Genomic DNA, 14,020 nt, shown 5'->3' on the forward strand with positions numbered 1-14,020 from the left:
AAGAAATGTTCAAAGTTTGAATCAGAAAATAAACTCCTCCCTCCATAAAGAAACTTTTCGTTTTCACTTCTCAAAACATGATTGAATTTTTGCATTCAAATACCATCGTTTTTATTATGCCTCTCAGGATACTGATTTCTGAGAGCTTTTGCCCTCGCTTCGCTCAAGCCCGTTCGCTTTACTTTGTCAATCTTGGATTTTAAAAAAATCATTATTCGAATTTCAAAATTTTGAAACAAAATGACGAACTTTTTATAGGTACATAACTCATTGGTCATTACTCAAACATCATCGTTTTTTATACCTCTCAAAATATACTTACTGATTTTCGAGATTTTTTGCCCTTGCTTCGATCGGGTCTGTTTGTTTTTTTTATTTATTTTAGATTTATACAAAAAAAAATATATTCGAATTGTATCGTTTTTATGCTTCCTAGAATATTAATTTTCGAAAGCTTTTGCCCTCGCTTTGCTCGGGCTCATTTGATTTTCTTTTTACATTTTCCATTTTTCAACAAAAAGTAACATTCAAATTTTAAAATTTTGAAGCAAATAGTACTTAATATGAAATATTTACCTACTGTCAAAAATTGAAGAATTCTGGTGAAATTTCATTTTAAGCAAACATGATGTGATGTTCATCAATTTTTAAAATTGATAAGCTGAAGATCAAACGAAAAATTGAATTGAAACATTATATTTTATGGCGTTTACGTACTTGTTTAAATAAAATCATAAGGTGTTTGAAGACAAGAAAAGCAAACATTTTTTACAAAAACTTGAATGTGAATTCCCCCTCTCTCTAAAAAAATTTCATAAGTGCCCGAAAAATGACCTGCTGAAAGTCCTGCTAAAAGTCCTACTTAAGTCCTACTTTTTTATTTTGAAATTTTGTTAGACACCCTGTTCAAGAGACCAGAAGATATAATTTTATAATTTTTTTTTTTTGAAAATGAGTCATTTTGAAAGGTTTCAATTCAAAAATTTGAAAACTGTTGAAAAAAATGTTCACTTTTTTTCTACTATGAGAAGGCTTTGGACAGAAAGATGCTCTTTAAATAACACGATTTTTAAAAAAAAATTTCCCCATCCGCTCAGTAATTTTTATCCCTCTGTACAAAGTCCCCCCCCCCAGTTGAAAAAAATTCACAAAATATTGTATGAAAATTTTTTCAACGGTTGTAAATTCCTGAGTTGAAAAACTCTCTTAATCTGAAGCAAAAATCAAACATTTTTGAACAATTCCCACCATTTTGACTTTTCTTTCTTTTAATTTCTTTGATTTTTTTCAATTTTGGAGGGCTTTATGCTGGGAGGATCAACATTGGTGGGGAAATAGGGGCGAATTTTCTTAAAAAGAAAGTTATTTCTAAGAATTTTGATTTATAAATTGAGAATTTTCAGTAAAAATGTTTTTGAATTTTTTCAACATTTGAGGGATGGAGGGAGGAGGTAAAGGGGGGAAATCCCCCAAAAAAATTCTCAAATATGAGCTATGAAGCATTTCTCCAAAAAAACTGCTTGCGAAGAAAGAAGAATTACGTTAAAAAATTATTTCTTTTGTGAATTTTTCTCAATTTTTCCAAAAAATCGTTCAATAAAGAGCCGAATTTGTTCTACAAATAATAACGACCTGGACATTTTTAATCTTAATATTTTGCATAGTTCTTATTCTAGCATAAGCAGAGACACCTACTTTTCTTCAAATGTTTCACATTTTTCGTTACCTATTCCAGATAATCAAAGGCATGAAATACAACCAATGTGTGGATTGGTGGTCGTTTGGAATCCTTTTATACGAAATGGTCGTGGGCCAGTCTCCTTTCAGCGGTTGTGATGAAGACCAGCTATTCTGGAGTATTTGCAACGAACAACCTCAATATCCTCGTTTCCTTTCAACTCACGCTAAATCTATATTAGTCTCAGTAAGTATTATAGCTAAGCACCTGTGAGAAATTTTGTCAACTTGATGCATGTCTATAAATTTCGACCGAAAACTAAAATTAATAATGTGATTCCAGTTACTAGAAAAAGAATCGCCGAAACGATTAGGATCATTGGGATGTAATTCCGGAGACGATGTAATGGCTCATGATTTTTTCAAAGGCTTAGAATGGGGTCGATTAGAACGTAAAGACTTAGAACCTCCTTATAAACCCAAAGTGGTAAGTCAGAACATCTACTAAATTACTCCATTGATTGCGATGATCGTTTTCTAACCTATTTTGATTTCTTTGCTCGTGTAGTTTCATCCTTTGGATACTCACTATTTCGATCGAACGTTCACCAAAGAGAAACCTCGATTGACTCCTATTGAGAAGACAATCCTCCAATCGATGGATCAAACTCAATTTAACGGATTCAGTTACACGAATCCAAATGCAACGGATTGCTGATCGATTATGCAACGCAGGAAGAGTCAAGAAGTCAGGTACAATGAGATATAATTCAGCTTGGGTTCCTGGTGGCGGATGACAAATGTGATTTCTTTTTTCTTAAGTTGATATTTTAAGTAGTCCTGGAGTTGAGGATGGTACGCTTGATTTTAATATTTTACTCGATGATGGGTTACCTACCTACCATTTTTATGTACTCGATGGCGGAAAGAACTATAGACTGATTGTTGTTGTTTTTGTTGAGATTGGTCTGAGGTACCTACGATTGATTTAAATAGGAAGAGAAAGTAAAGAGATGTGAACTGGGGGTTCCCTAAAAATATAACTTAATGTATTAAAAAGAAGAAGAGTAATGTTCGAAGGACAAAAAAAATATGTGATGCGAGACTTAATATTTTGTATTGTTACTATTTTTCTTGTTAACAAAATATAATTTTTTATATATTTTTCTACCGTTTATTTGAAAAGCTGCTGCGCAGGTTTTAAGGCAAATAGGGTAATATAGGGATCACTTTTGTCTCATTTTTATTCTTCTTCGGACTGGAGCTATTCCTGAAGTACGGTTTCATGTCTAAATTGATCTCAGGTTCGACAGCGTTCTCGTATTCGTGGTGTAATTTTTCCAGCTCGTCTTTCTCTCTGTATACCATACAGAAAGCCCTCAAAGTAAAGTAGTAAATCGTTTCGACCGCGCTGAGTAAGCTGAATCCTAAGAAGAGGCCAGCTATGCCTCCAAAAGCCACTGTAATATGGATTTTATCTTAGTTAATTGATCAGATTCGACGATACGATATGTAAAGTATGGTCCTTACTTACCGAATAAATCAACCCAGCCGAAGAGTACGTCTCTTTTGTATCTTATCATTGGCCAAGATACGAAGCTCAACTCTAAAGGATCGTTTTCAGTTTTTTTCCTGCAAGTATAGACTCGTTAGTTGAGTAATATTTCGATTCGTTTGTGTTTAAAATCCTCTTGTTTGACTTACTTGGAGTCCTCTAGTTTCTCTATTTCGTAAACTGTGTACATGCAGCTGAGTTCGCAAGGGCAATTGAAAGCTTTCGTGATTTCTTCTGTAGGTAATTAGAATTTGAAAATTCCATTTTTTTAAAATCAATTTTTTATTATTTTATTTCTTATTTGGTTGAATTTTTGCATCTTACCTTTAAATTGATCCAAACAAATGAGCCCTTCCAACTTACAATACTCGTATCCTTCTGTAAATTAATAATATTTTGCATTCAAACTTGGCAGATCATCTTGATGAAGCATCATTTCAACAGATACGTGATCTTTACCTATATTCGGATAAAAGAAAGGTATGCAACCACACTTCTCCTTCGCCATATTCATTCTGCATTCGGTCATACAAGCTCCAAACGTGTAAATATCATCTGTGATCAATTTTATCTCATCAGGGAATACGCAATGCCTTTGACGAATGCTCAATTGCCTCGCTTCCTCTGTGGTATAGGTCTCTTTAGGGCTGAACATAATTTTACCTACTCGTTTCGTCCAAATATGATGAGGAGCTAAATCGGTGACTATTTTTTCCTCGTAACTGTGTATGAATACCTAAAACAATGGTCGTTATGGTGTAGAGGGACGAAGCTGGAGAGGAATATTGACAGGAAAAAGGCGTTTTTCGAACAAAGCTTACCGATACAGGGTTGTCTTTGACGTCTTCGACGTCGAATTTCAACGACAGGTCGTTATCCGTTTCGTAAATGTATTTTATTCGGAAATCTTCCTTCGATGTGATGTTCGAACTGAAGAATAAATACGACAATAGGCGTAAAAATATGGTTTCGAGACAATGAAGACGGATTTTGTTTGCATAATATGTAGGTACTTGCCCGGAAAAATCATCTTCGTAGTGTTTCGAGTTGAATGTGTAGCAGAATCCGTGATCTGTCAAGACCGGGTAAAAGACCGAACAGCATTCGTAAGGGTCGCTTTTCCATTCGCAATCGGTTATCAAATCTTGGCAGGGGATTACCACCTGAAAAAAAGTGAAATTTAAGTATGGTGGAATTTTATGTGAACTTCTGAGGTGTGAGGAAGGGGAGATTTGCAAACATGACGCAGGTGTAAGGATTATAGCAGGACATTGAATTTTAATATGGGGTCCTATTTTTACAACTATTCAGTACTCTCTTTCAGCCTCCCTGAAAAACTTTCTTTGTTATAAGATCTGAAATGGGGGAAATTCCGTAACATCTGTTATACTCGTATTTTCGAAGAAGAAAAAAAAACAATTGAATACTTCTTGGTTTTGAGCACCAACTTGGAAGTAGGTTTTTAAGCCGAGCAAAAAAATTTTCTATAAAACAATGCCTCTAGTTTTTGTAAAAAATTGCGCCAAATATCCCATCCCCTCGCTCAAATTGAAAAAAGTTCAAATTTTTAAATAGAAATTTTCAACTTCTGCGTCAGAAATCAAACCACTCGAGTAAAAAAAAACTCCCCATCCTCAGTCTCTTGAGCCTCAAAGCTGAAAAAATGAAATAGAAGTGGATGGAATTTTTTTTATAAGTACCTATATTCTTTGAAGGCTCAGTACGGAAAGTTTAAAATTGTTTAGAAAATCAGGGAAAGCTTTTCTTCGAAAGTGAGGTTATTTAAAACGATTTTGTCGTGTAAAGTGAACATTTATCAAACTTTTTTTTAAATTTCGATTTTTTGATTTCATTTTTAAACTTTGGGGTTTTGTTTCGGGAGCGGAATGACTGGGAAGATTTTTTCTTGAACTTGAGATTATTCACTCGAAGGATTTCTGACGCCAAAATTGAAATTTTTTCAACATGAAGGGGGGAGGGAAGTGCCTACACGATTTCATTTTTAGTGGAGGTCTGAAATTGTTTTTTTATGAAACCCATCAATTTTTGAAAAGTTGCGTTTGTAAAATAATTGAAATTTGCGTGGTTCGCTTGAAAATTCGTGCCTGTGGCTCCTGTAACTTTTAAAATCGGCTGTTTCAGTGCCATGAAGCTTTATTTTTTGTGTATCCTACAACGTTGTATTGAAATCAAGATTAAAAGTTTTCATTTTTGCGAATTTTTTTATCCAATTTGGAAATTTGAGCTTGATATTGGGTCATGATTTCCGGTATTTTCGAAAAAGTGTCAAGTGACTTATCGAAACGGGTCAAAATTTTGCAAGAAATGCAAATATTTCGACAAAAAATGGTTTTTTGAGTAATTTTTCTAACTTTTTGAAGCCGAAATCATGATCATAATTTTCTGGATTTTTTAGGGGAAAAAAATGTCAAACCACCCATCAAAGTACAAATAGGTACGTAGGTTAAAAGTCTGTGAAAAATTTGAATATTTCAACAGGAATGTTTTTGAGCATTTTTGAATAATTTTGAAACAAAACCGCGGGTCATGATTTTTGCTGGTTTTGAAAAAGTGTCATGGTACCTATTAAAATGAATGAAAACGTGAGCAAATCAAAAACTCTTTCGAAACCTTTTTCGCGAATTTTTCAAGAATTTCAGATGAAACATAACTGTTCGAAAAATTGACGCTCATTATTCTTTAATGGTTCTCAAAGTCGAGCACAAATTTTTTGATTTTCCACCAAAACTCAAGATCTTTTTATTTGGTCGCGTGACAATAATCAAAAGTTCTTCCAAGTTGCTCTAGAAAAATTTTCATTGAATTTTTTTCTAATTGCCCGCCAAATTTTAACCTAGTTTGAACGGTCGCATGACAGATTTTTCACAAATCCCAAAAATCTCCAAAATTTCTCAAAAATATTGTCTTAAGGGCCCCTAGTTCCTCCTTCTTTTCATCTAGAGACCTCAACTTTTTTTATGAGACACTTTCAACTCGGGTACCTCTGCGCATTTGTCAAAATCCATGTTTTTTTCGATCCATCCTGTTATGTAATGAGGTATTAAAATACTTGAATAGGTATTTCGATGTGCATATTTAGATAAAATTTCGTCGATTAATGTATTGAGGTAAAATTACTCTCGAGTACGTTCACAAATTTCAGGCTATTTCATCTACACTGAAATACTGGTTTCGCACAAGTTGGCCTATAAAATTTGTTGAACGAATCTAGATTCTTTTGGTACCGGTATAGAAAGAATTAGGCATTGATACGATGAGTCGATGACAATTTATACACTACGTAGTACGTAAGTATTTTTTTTTTACGTCGTTAACAAAAAGTTGATCGAATAGAGTCAGTCAGTTGTGTTTTAAGCGCTTACGTCGAAACGATTAAAAATTTCGTTCAATAATTTTTAGCGAAATATCAAATTTGGAAAAATCGTGCGTGTCAAAGATCATGCAGCCGAAATCGTAGATTTTGCTTTCCAAAATATAGGACTTGTACGAAACTTTTTGACCTGTACAAAGTTGGATCGAAAGATCATGGAAAAGCTTATCACCAGCCAAAATTTCAAGCACTACAGTGCATTTTTTTATTTTTGGTGAATTTTTGAAAATTACATGAGTTAAATTTAATCCAAAAAGGAGGAAAAAATCAAAATTTTACCAAATTGATCTAGAAAGCTGAAATTTGGCATATACCCCATTATAGACCTGCCAAATCGATTGGAAACAATTTTAAACCATTTTGAGCTGTTCTAGAGCTTCCAGCAGATTTTTGAACTTGAACACGATATCAAATTCGACTGCTGGTGAGTTTGAGTCATTTTGGAGCCTCCAGCAAATTTTTGAAAATTCGTAGAGCCTCTGGTAGATTTTATAAATTTGGAATTTCCACAACATTTTATCAAATGCAGTTTGGAAAGTCGAAATTGATTCTGTAAACTAAATTTCAATACGCAATGAAGTCGACTGCGAGTAGATTTCAAGCGTTTTGGAGCCTCCAGCAGTTACTGCGCAGAGTAAATTCCGGCATTCAAACTCCATTAAGTTTCAAAAATCCGCTGGAGGCTTAGGAATTTTCAAACAGTCGCTGGAGGCTCCAAAATGGCTCGAATCCATCTGCACTCGACTTGTAGCTTGTTGACACTGGAGTTCAGAGTAAATTTGGGATTTCCAGCTTTGTTCCGTAATATTTTATGGAAATTTCGAGCATTGAAAAATCTGCTGGAGGCTCCAGTAATTTCCAAAAAGTCGCTGAAGACTTTAATATGACTTGAAGTCGACTGTAGGTAGATTTCAAGTCGTTTTGGAGCCCCCAGCTCCTTTTTAGAAATTACTGGAGCCTCCAGCAGATTTTTCAATGCATAGATATTTACATTAAAGTTGGAAATCTAAAATTCACTCTGCACTTCGATTTCAACACGCTATCAAGTCGACTTGCTTCAAAATGATCCGAAGGGTCTGAAATTTATCACGGATCACCCTCGCGTTAAAGTTTACTCGGTGATATTTTTTGGTTAAAGTTATGTGCGAAGAAATTGCTAGAAAATAATATGTAGATTTCTTAAAAGTCTCGTAGTTTAAAGACCCCTGGCTTTACCTTCCTTTCACCCAGATGTCTGAAATACTTGATCTACAATTTTTCTACCCTCAATTCTCACCCTAAAAGTGCTCTTGTACTTGTAAGTATTTTAACCTCTATGCATCAGGAAGATGCATAAATTCAAATCGCATCTTAAGTAAGGACATGCCCATTTTCCTACCCAACGTTTTATCATTTATAGTGTAACTAAAATACGTAACACAAAAACGACACTTTTTTCAAAAATGACTGCACCTCAAGGGCCATGAGACACTAATGTATGTTTTTAGGTATTGAAATGCTTGTCTATTGGCATTTCGATGTATCTATTTAGAGAAAATTTCGTCCATTTATGTCTTAGATAAATATACTCTCGAGCACGTTCACTTTCACCTACTGAGATTGCAATTTTTTTTTTTTTTGCATTCGTTAGTCCTATTGAAATAGGCTAGATACTGGTCTTGAAAACGTTAACGTATAAAAAACTAGTTGAACGAGTTTAGATGGCGCGGGTATCATCTGTCCACTAGTTGTCCGTCAAGAAAGAATTAGGTACCTATTGATGAGATGATAATTTATAACCAATCGTAGTATTTTTTATTACCTAACGTTTGTAACGAAAAGTTGATAGGATTAGAGTCAGTCAGTTGTGTTTTAACCGCCTACATCGAATCGATCAAAGTTCGTTAAATAATTTTTAGTGAATAATGGAAAAATCGTGCGTGTCGAATGTGATCTCCAATTTATTCGTTCACAAAATCAATATTTTCGGCGAAGGAAGCACGTATTACGGATTTGAATCAAAAATCTGCAGTAAGAATGAAAATCTAAAACTTCAGGATGGTTTCAACTCGACCCTACTCTATGGAAAAATCCTGTATAAAAATAAAGACGGACTTATTTCAAAATCGAATCCGGTAATGATTAAACTTACACCAAAAGTAGCCCTCAGCAAATGGACTTTGTCTTATTTCATGAACGAGATGATTTTCTATACAAAAATTCTACCGGTTTTGACTACTCGTGAAATTTCTTTGTATCCTTTATTTGCAAAATATCACCACGGTGAAATAATATTCGACGTCGATCAAGATCACTCGGCCTTAATTCTGGAAGATCTAACTGCCCGAGGATACAGAATGGCTGAAAAGAAATCGTTCCTAGATTATCAGCATTTAGCTTTGATGATGCGTAAGCTGGGTCAATTTCACGCTCATTCTTATAAAGCTAGAAACACGATGCCGGATTTATTTCACCCTTTGGTTAGTAATTATTGCCATGAAACGAACTTCGTCGTGAATGGAGAATTGCCTGGTTTTTTGGCCAAAGTTTGTCAACGAGGATTGCAACATTTGAAACGAGATCCTGATCCAGTTTATTCTGATTTTATTACCAAGATCGATGAAATGATTCAAGACAGCGAGAATATTTCCAAGAGGATTTTAACCGGAGGAGGTAATAATCCTGTATCGGTAATTGTCCACGGAGATTACTTGAGAAATAACGTTATGTTCAAGTATGAAAATAATGTTGTCGATGATTTAGTTATGGTAGATATGGCTACGTGTCGTTATGGATCTCCTGTAATTGATTTACTTAACGTGATGTACTTGCATGCTAATCAAAAAATGAGAAATGAACATTGGAACGATCTAATTAACGAATATTATACAGCTTTGAGGGAAACGTTTCCAGAAAATCGTATCCCTAGCAAGGATGAAATATTCAGGGAATTTGTTGATAAATCATTCAATGGGTATTTGATTGCATCGTGCTTTTTGCCTCATCTTATTGCTGACGATAACGATAATACGTGTTGTAAGAATTTCGACGAATGTCTTCAAACTCAAAATGAAAGTTTTACTGATGTTGTAGATGATGGAGCGTCTACTGTGGCAGATAGGATAGCCAAATTAGCGCTCGTCGCAGGTGGTAATGAGGCAGATGAAGCTTTGAGGGATGTTCTTCGAGATTTAATTGATAGGGGCTTCATTTGTAAATGAATGTAACCTTTTTTTGTTTATTATTATGCCCAGTGTAATAAACTGTTGAATATTTCTTGCTATAAAATTTTGAAATTGTTGGTTTTGTTTCTGAGACACGAAGTAGAAATACATACCTACCTACTGTACTATCTACATAATGGTGGATCGTGAATAAAAAAGTCTGATGGATTTTGGATGATTTCAGTAGAGACCTTCATTTTAAGTTGAAAGTCACTCGGAAAAAAATTTAGCTCTGGAGGTGCCCCTAGCGGGGAGATGTAAATTCTAGAAGGGGAACATTTTTGAAAAAACATCGTCTTTTTTGCTCTTGATTTTACCCAACCTGCTTTGGGAATAATGACCTTGTTCCAAAAGATGGTATGTATTTGAAATTCTGCGTCGACTTGGGCTTTTGCCATCAAACTCAAAGACCTTTTTTTTGCAAATAACTCATTTTTGAGCTCAAAATTTGTGGTTTGAAAATACTTATTTTTTCTTGAATATTTCGCATTAATTACGCTAAAACATTTGAAAATGAGGAAATATTTAGGACTTTAATAATGCTATAACTTTAAAGTCATTAAGTGTTGCCAATATCAAAAATTCGAGATCTGAGATCCAAAAAATCAAGGTTTTTTTCGAAAATACCATTTTACTATATCAGCATGAAACTTACATTTGTTAGAATATCTCTTAAATCGTCTTTGTAGAGATCCACTTCGCCTGAATATTCCTTCATTGTATCCAAGGTGTCGTAGGAAATGTTCGCAATCCTGGTTAGATAAGTTTGATAGAATTCAAATCGATCCTCCGTTACATTACCCCAGCGACTGTAACAATAGAATAGAACTATTTACTTACCAATTTTTGATTTTTACATCAACAACTGATGAATCTTGGCAACCAGTCAACTTCGGTAGAGCTGAAATTTTATTCAATGAAAGAGCACGTCTTCCCGAAAATCAATTTTTAAAACGTCAAAGTTGATGTTTCAATTTTTTTAAATAAGTACATTAATTTTTTACAAAAAAAAAAGAGAAGAAGAAGAAGAAGAATGAATGAATTTTGAGGTAATAATGTACTGATGTCAATCTACCCCCCCCCCACCACGAACGATTTTGAAGACATGTTATTTTCTCACCTGACTGATAAAAACATTTTGTATAAAAATAATCTTTTATAGCAGATGAAAAAATTCAAAAAAAAAGTTTCATTTCTGTGTTTCTGTTTTGTTTTAACTGTCATTTTTGAAGAACAAAAAGTTTTTTCTATTTTGAAAACACGTTTTAAAAATATTGATATGTTTAAATGGAAAATTTTTCAAAAAATTCATGTTTCACTTCTCATTTTTAATTTTGGAATGATGTCCTTCTTAGGCCCTTCTTTTTAGTTTTGAAATTCTGTTAGACATCCTGAAAAAAATTATATTTTTGCGACGAAATTCTTCCCTAAGTATTGATTTCGTCTTCAAAGAAAACTTCTCCCGCTCCCAAGCTATTTTGATCCCCTTGTGTAGAGCCTCCCAAAAATGAAAAAAAAAATGAAAAATGCAATTCATCATATTGGTAATGATTTACATATTTTGGAAATTCGATTTTTTCGAATGCATACGTAGATTGTAATTTAAACGTCTACCTACTAATTATGTAGGTAAGTAATTATTTTTATTTTTCGAGATGGAGATGAGATAAGTCAGACATGATTTACAAAAATCTACTTACAATTCATTCCTCAAATGGTTGATGTTTTACATAATTTCAGGAATTTTACAAAAATTTTCATAGGTAAGTAGTTTCCCAAAGTCCAGCATTAAAGTGTCAAAAATGTCATTTTTGAAAGGTTGATTTGATTTGAGAAATTTCTTGATTTTTGATTCAAAGACGTACTGTTAATTTTTTGGTAAAACTAGTAACTTTTGGTAAATTTCTGGGAATTTTTGGTCAAAAAACTGGTAATCTTCGGTAAATTACTGGTAATTCATGGTAAATGACTGGTAATTTTTGGTAAAGTACTGGTAATTTTTGGTTAAAAAACTAGTAATCATCGGTAAATTACTGGTAATTTTTGGTAAGTTATTAAGGAATGTTAATTAATGGTGAATTACTGGCAATTTTTCAGCAAATCATTGGAAATATTCAGTAGGTAACTTAGTATTGGTAAGTTGTTAATTTTGGTAAATTACTGTTGATTTGGTAATTTGTTTTGAATTCCTGTTAATTTGGTATTTTCGGGCAAATCACTAGTATAATTTGTGCTAAATTATCTACCTAAAAACTTGATGATGGTTTCTTATGCATCATGTTACCTTCTGGAAAACCAATAAATTGCTGTGTCAAACTTTTAAAAATGACTTTCTGATACAATAGTCAAGCTTCTGAAAATGGTGAAAAAGTTCTTCGAGGTTTCATGCCTTAAGTATCAATGATTTTTCATTATACTTGCAGAATTGAAAGAAATAAAAACCGTGATTTGAAGCTTTCCGTGCAAAGCAGACTTTGTACCAAATTTTAATACATTTTTTGATTTTTCAATTTTTTTTGTGAGGAAGGGGGAGGGAAAGGCTTTCTGCAAAGTAACAAATTAGCTTTAGGAAACCTAGACAGATTTTTCTAGAAAAAAGGGTCATTCAAGTAGAAGAATTCTGACGCAGAAATTTAAAATGTTTTGCATAAAAATTGATTTAAATTTTTTTTTCCAACTTTGGATGCTTTCTTGCTAGAATTGATGTTAATTGGGTCGTAAAAACTAACAGTTGTAGGAGGGAAATTGAGTAGAGGGATGAGGTAGAAGCAAACAAAATTACAGAAAAAATTATTTGAGTATAATTCAGAGCCTCACTATTGGTGACTGATCAAAAATGTCCTCAGATGTTTGTATATAGGATATATCAAAGTTTGTCAATTAAAGTGGACGTGCCCTTCCCATTACCCTGCCTTTATGAGGATTTCGATTTTCAATTTTTCCTGAAACCATTTTTTCAACTTCAGTTTTAGATTTGATTGTTACAATAATTTAAGCATGTATCGTAGTTTTTCTTAAATTTTTGGTTACTGTTTTCGATTGGTTGTTCGATCAAAAACTGATTTCCATGATGAGCAAATCATTCGTCAATTTATTTTTGGAAGCATATCAGAATTACTGCGAGGTTTGATTTTTTCCCTTGCTGAACTCGATTCGCTTCCCTTCTTTTCCCTTCCCTTCCCTTCCCTTCCCTTCCCTTCCCTTCCCTTCCCTTCCCTTCCCTTCCCTTCCCTTCCCTTCCGTACACCCTTTTCGCCATCAAAACTCCGTAATCGAACCAATGATCATCTGGAAGCCTACCTTATTCATGATTCAATCAAAGTACTAGATACATATTACTCACTTGGAAATATAATCTCGTACCAACTGCGGATCAGCCGGATTCTGCGGGCACAAGGTGACAGCCGGAAACGGCATATCCCATTTATGAAAATCCGTATCCAATCCGGTGATGGTCGGGCTGGTCTGAAATTTCTCCCACAACGACGATATTATAACCAACGTCACCAATAACCCAATTACGATGAAGCTGAACCATATGAATCTGCGATCCAAAAATAAATCATTTGTTTACCATCGTCATCTCATCTTTTGCTGTTGTGACTCACCAGTCACCACTACTCAGTCATCAAGCTGCGTAGGTAGCTGTAGTGGGTCATTAATTTGATATATACTGACTTTTCGTGAAAAGGTCGATCTTTTTCGGCGATATAGTGCACTCCGTGTAAATTACTATTGTTGAAGAACTCCTTAGCTTGGTATTTCCAACTAGTCTTGAGTAATTCGATTTTCGACAAGGTTTCCGATTCGCGATCTGACGGACGTTTATTCTTGGAGGCGTCCATTGTGTACTAATGAGTTGGCACGTAGGTAAAGCCAAAGGTATAGCTGTGTGTGTGTGGCTGTGGGCCGAACTTGATAGAGGATTTTTGCGATTGAAACCTTCGATAAGGGTAATGTTACGGTCATTTGGGGAAATAATCGTTAATGGGTCCGCGATACTTTAACCCTTATCTTGACCATATATCTCTCGAACGGCTATAGCGACCGTTATGTGTATGTTTTTCTCGTATAGTTGCAATAAAAAAATATACACATCGATTGTACGTAACTATAAGGTTATTAACTTTTTTTCCCTTTCGTTTTCTGTTGTAGCGAGAATATTTACATTACTGGCGACGGTTACGTTTGTCT

The 14,020-nt window shown here is 34.2% G+C and overlaps 4 protein-coding genes across 4 annotated transcripts in view; 2 read left to right on the plus strand and 2 right to left on the minus strand.

Annotated features, from left to right (window-relative positions):
- LOC135833369 (uncharacterized) overlaps nt 1-2,839 on the plus strand; it is a 49,784-nt gene extending 46,945 nt beyond the window's left edge. Inside the window, exons 6-8 of the mRNA XM_065347177.1 lie at nt 1,736-1,924; nt 2,021-2,164; nt 2,246-2,839. Coding sequence (XP_065203249.1) covers nt 1,736-1,924; nt 2,021-2,164; nt 2,246-2,395 — 483 coding nt within the window. The 3' untranslated portion in view covers nt 2,396-2,839. The remainder of the gene's footprint in view (nt 1-1,735; nt 1,925-2,020; nt 2,165-2,245) is intronic.
- On the minus strand, nt 2,773-3,973 carry LOC135833523 (sodium channel protein Nach-like). The gene is made up of 5 exons (XM_065347374.1): nt 3,692-3,973; nt 3,557-3,610; nt 3,382-3,466; nt 3,212-3,309; nt 2,773-3,137 (listed from the first exon to the last, which is right to left on the minus strand). The coding sequence occupies exons 1-5, from the start codon at nt 3,885-3,887 to the stop codon at nt 2,878-2,880; spliced, it is 693 nt and encodes a 230-aa protein (XP_065203446.1). The 5' UTR covers nt 3,888-3,973; the 3' UTR covers nt 2,773-2,877.
- Nucleotides 3,974-3,983: 10 nt separating this feature from the next.
- On the minus strand, nt 3,984-13,671 carry LOC135836135 (pickpocket protein 28-like). The gene is made up of 6 exons (XM_065350773.1): nt 13,505-13,671; nt 13,170-13,370; nt 10,482-10,635; nt 4,250-4,395; nt 4,054-4,162; nt 3,984-4,004 (listed from the first exon to the last, which is right to left on the minus strand). Exons 1-6 carry the CDS (start codon nt 13,669-13,671, stop codon nt 3,984-3,986), a joined length of 798 nt encoding a protein of 265 aa, XP_065206845.1.
- On the plus strand, nt 8,444-9,903 carry LOC135833439 (uncharacterized). The gene has a single exon (XM_065347304.1). It carries the CDS (start codon nt 8,528-8,530, stop codon nt 9,821-9,823), a length of 1,296 nt encoding a protein of 431 aa, XP_065203376.1. The 5' UTR covers nt 8,444-8,527; the 3' UTR covers nt 9,824-9,903.
- Nucleotides 13,672-14,020: the final 349 nt, after the last annotated feature.

Source organism: Planococcus citri, chromosome 1, assembly GCF_950023065.1.
Source record: "Planococcus citri chromosome 1, ihPlaCitr1.1, whole genome shotgun sequence".
Taxonomy (NCBI): Eukaryota; Metazoa; Arthropoda; class Insecta; order Hemiptera; family Pseudococcidae; genus Planococcus; species Planococcus citri.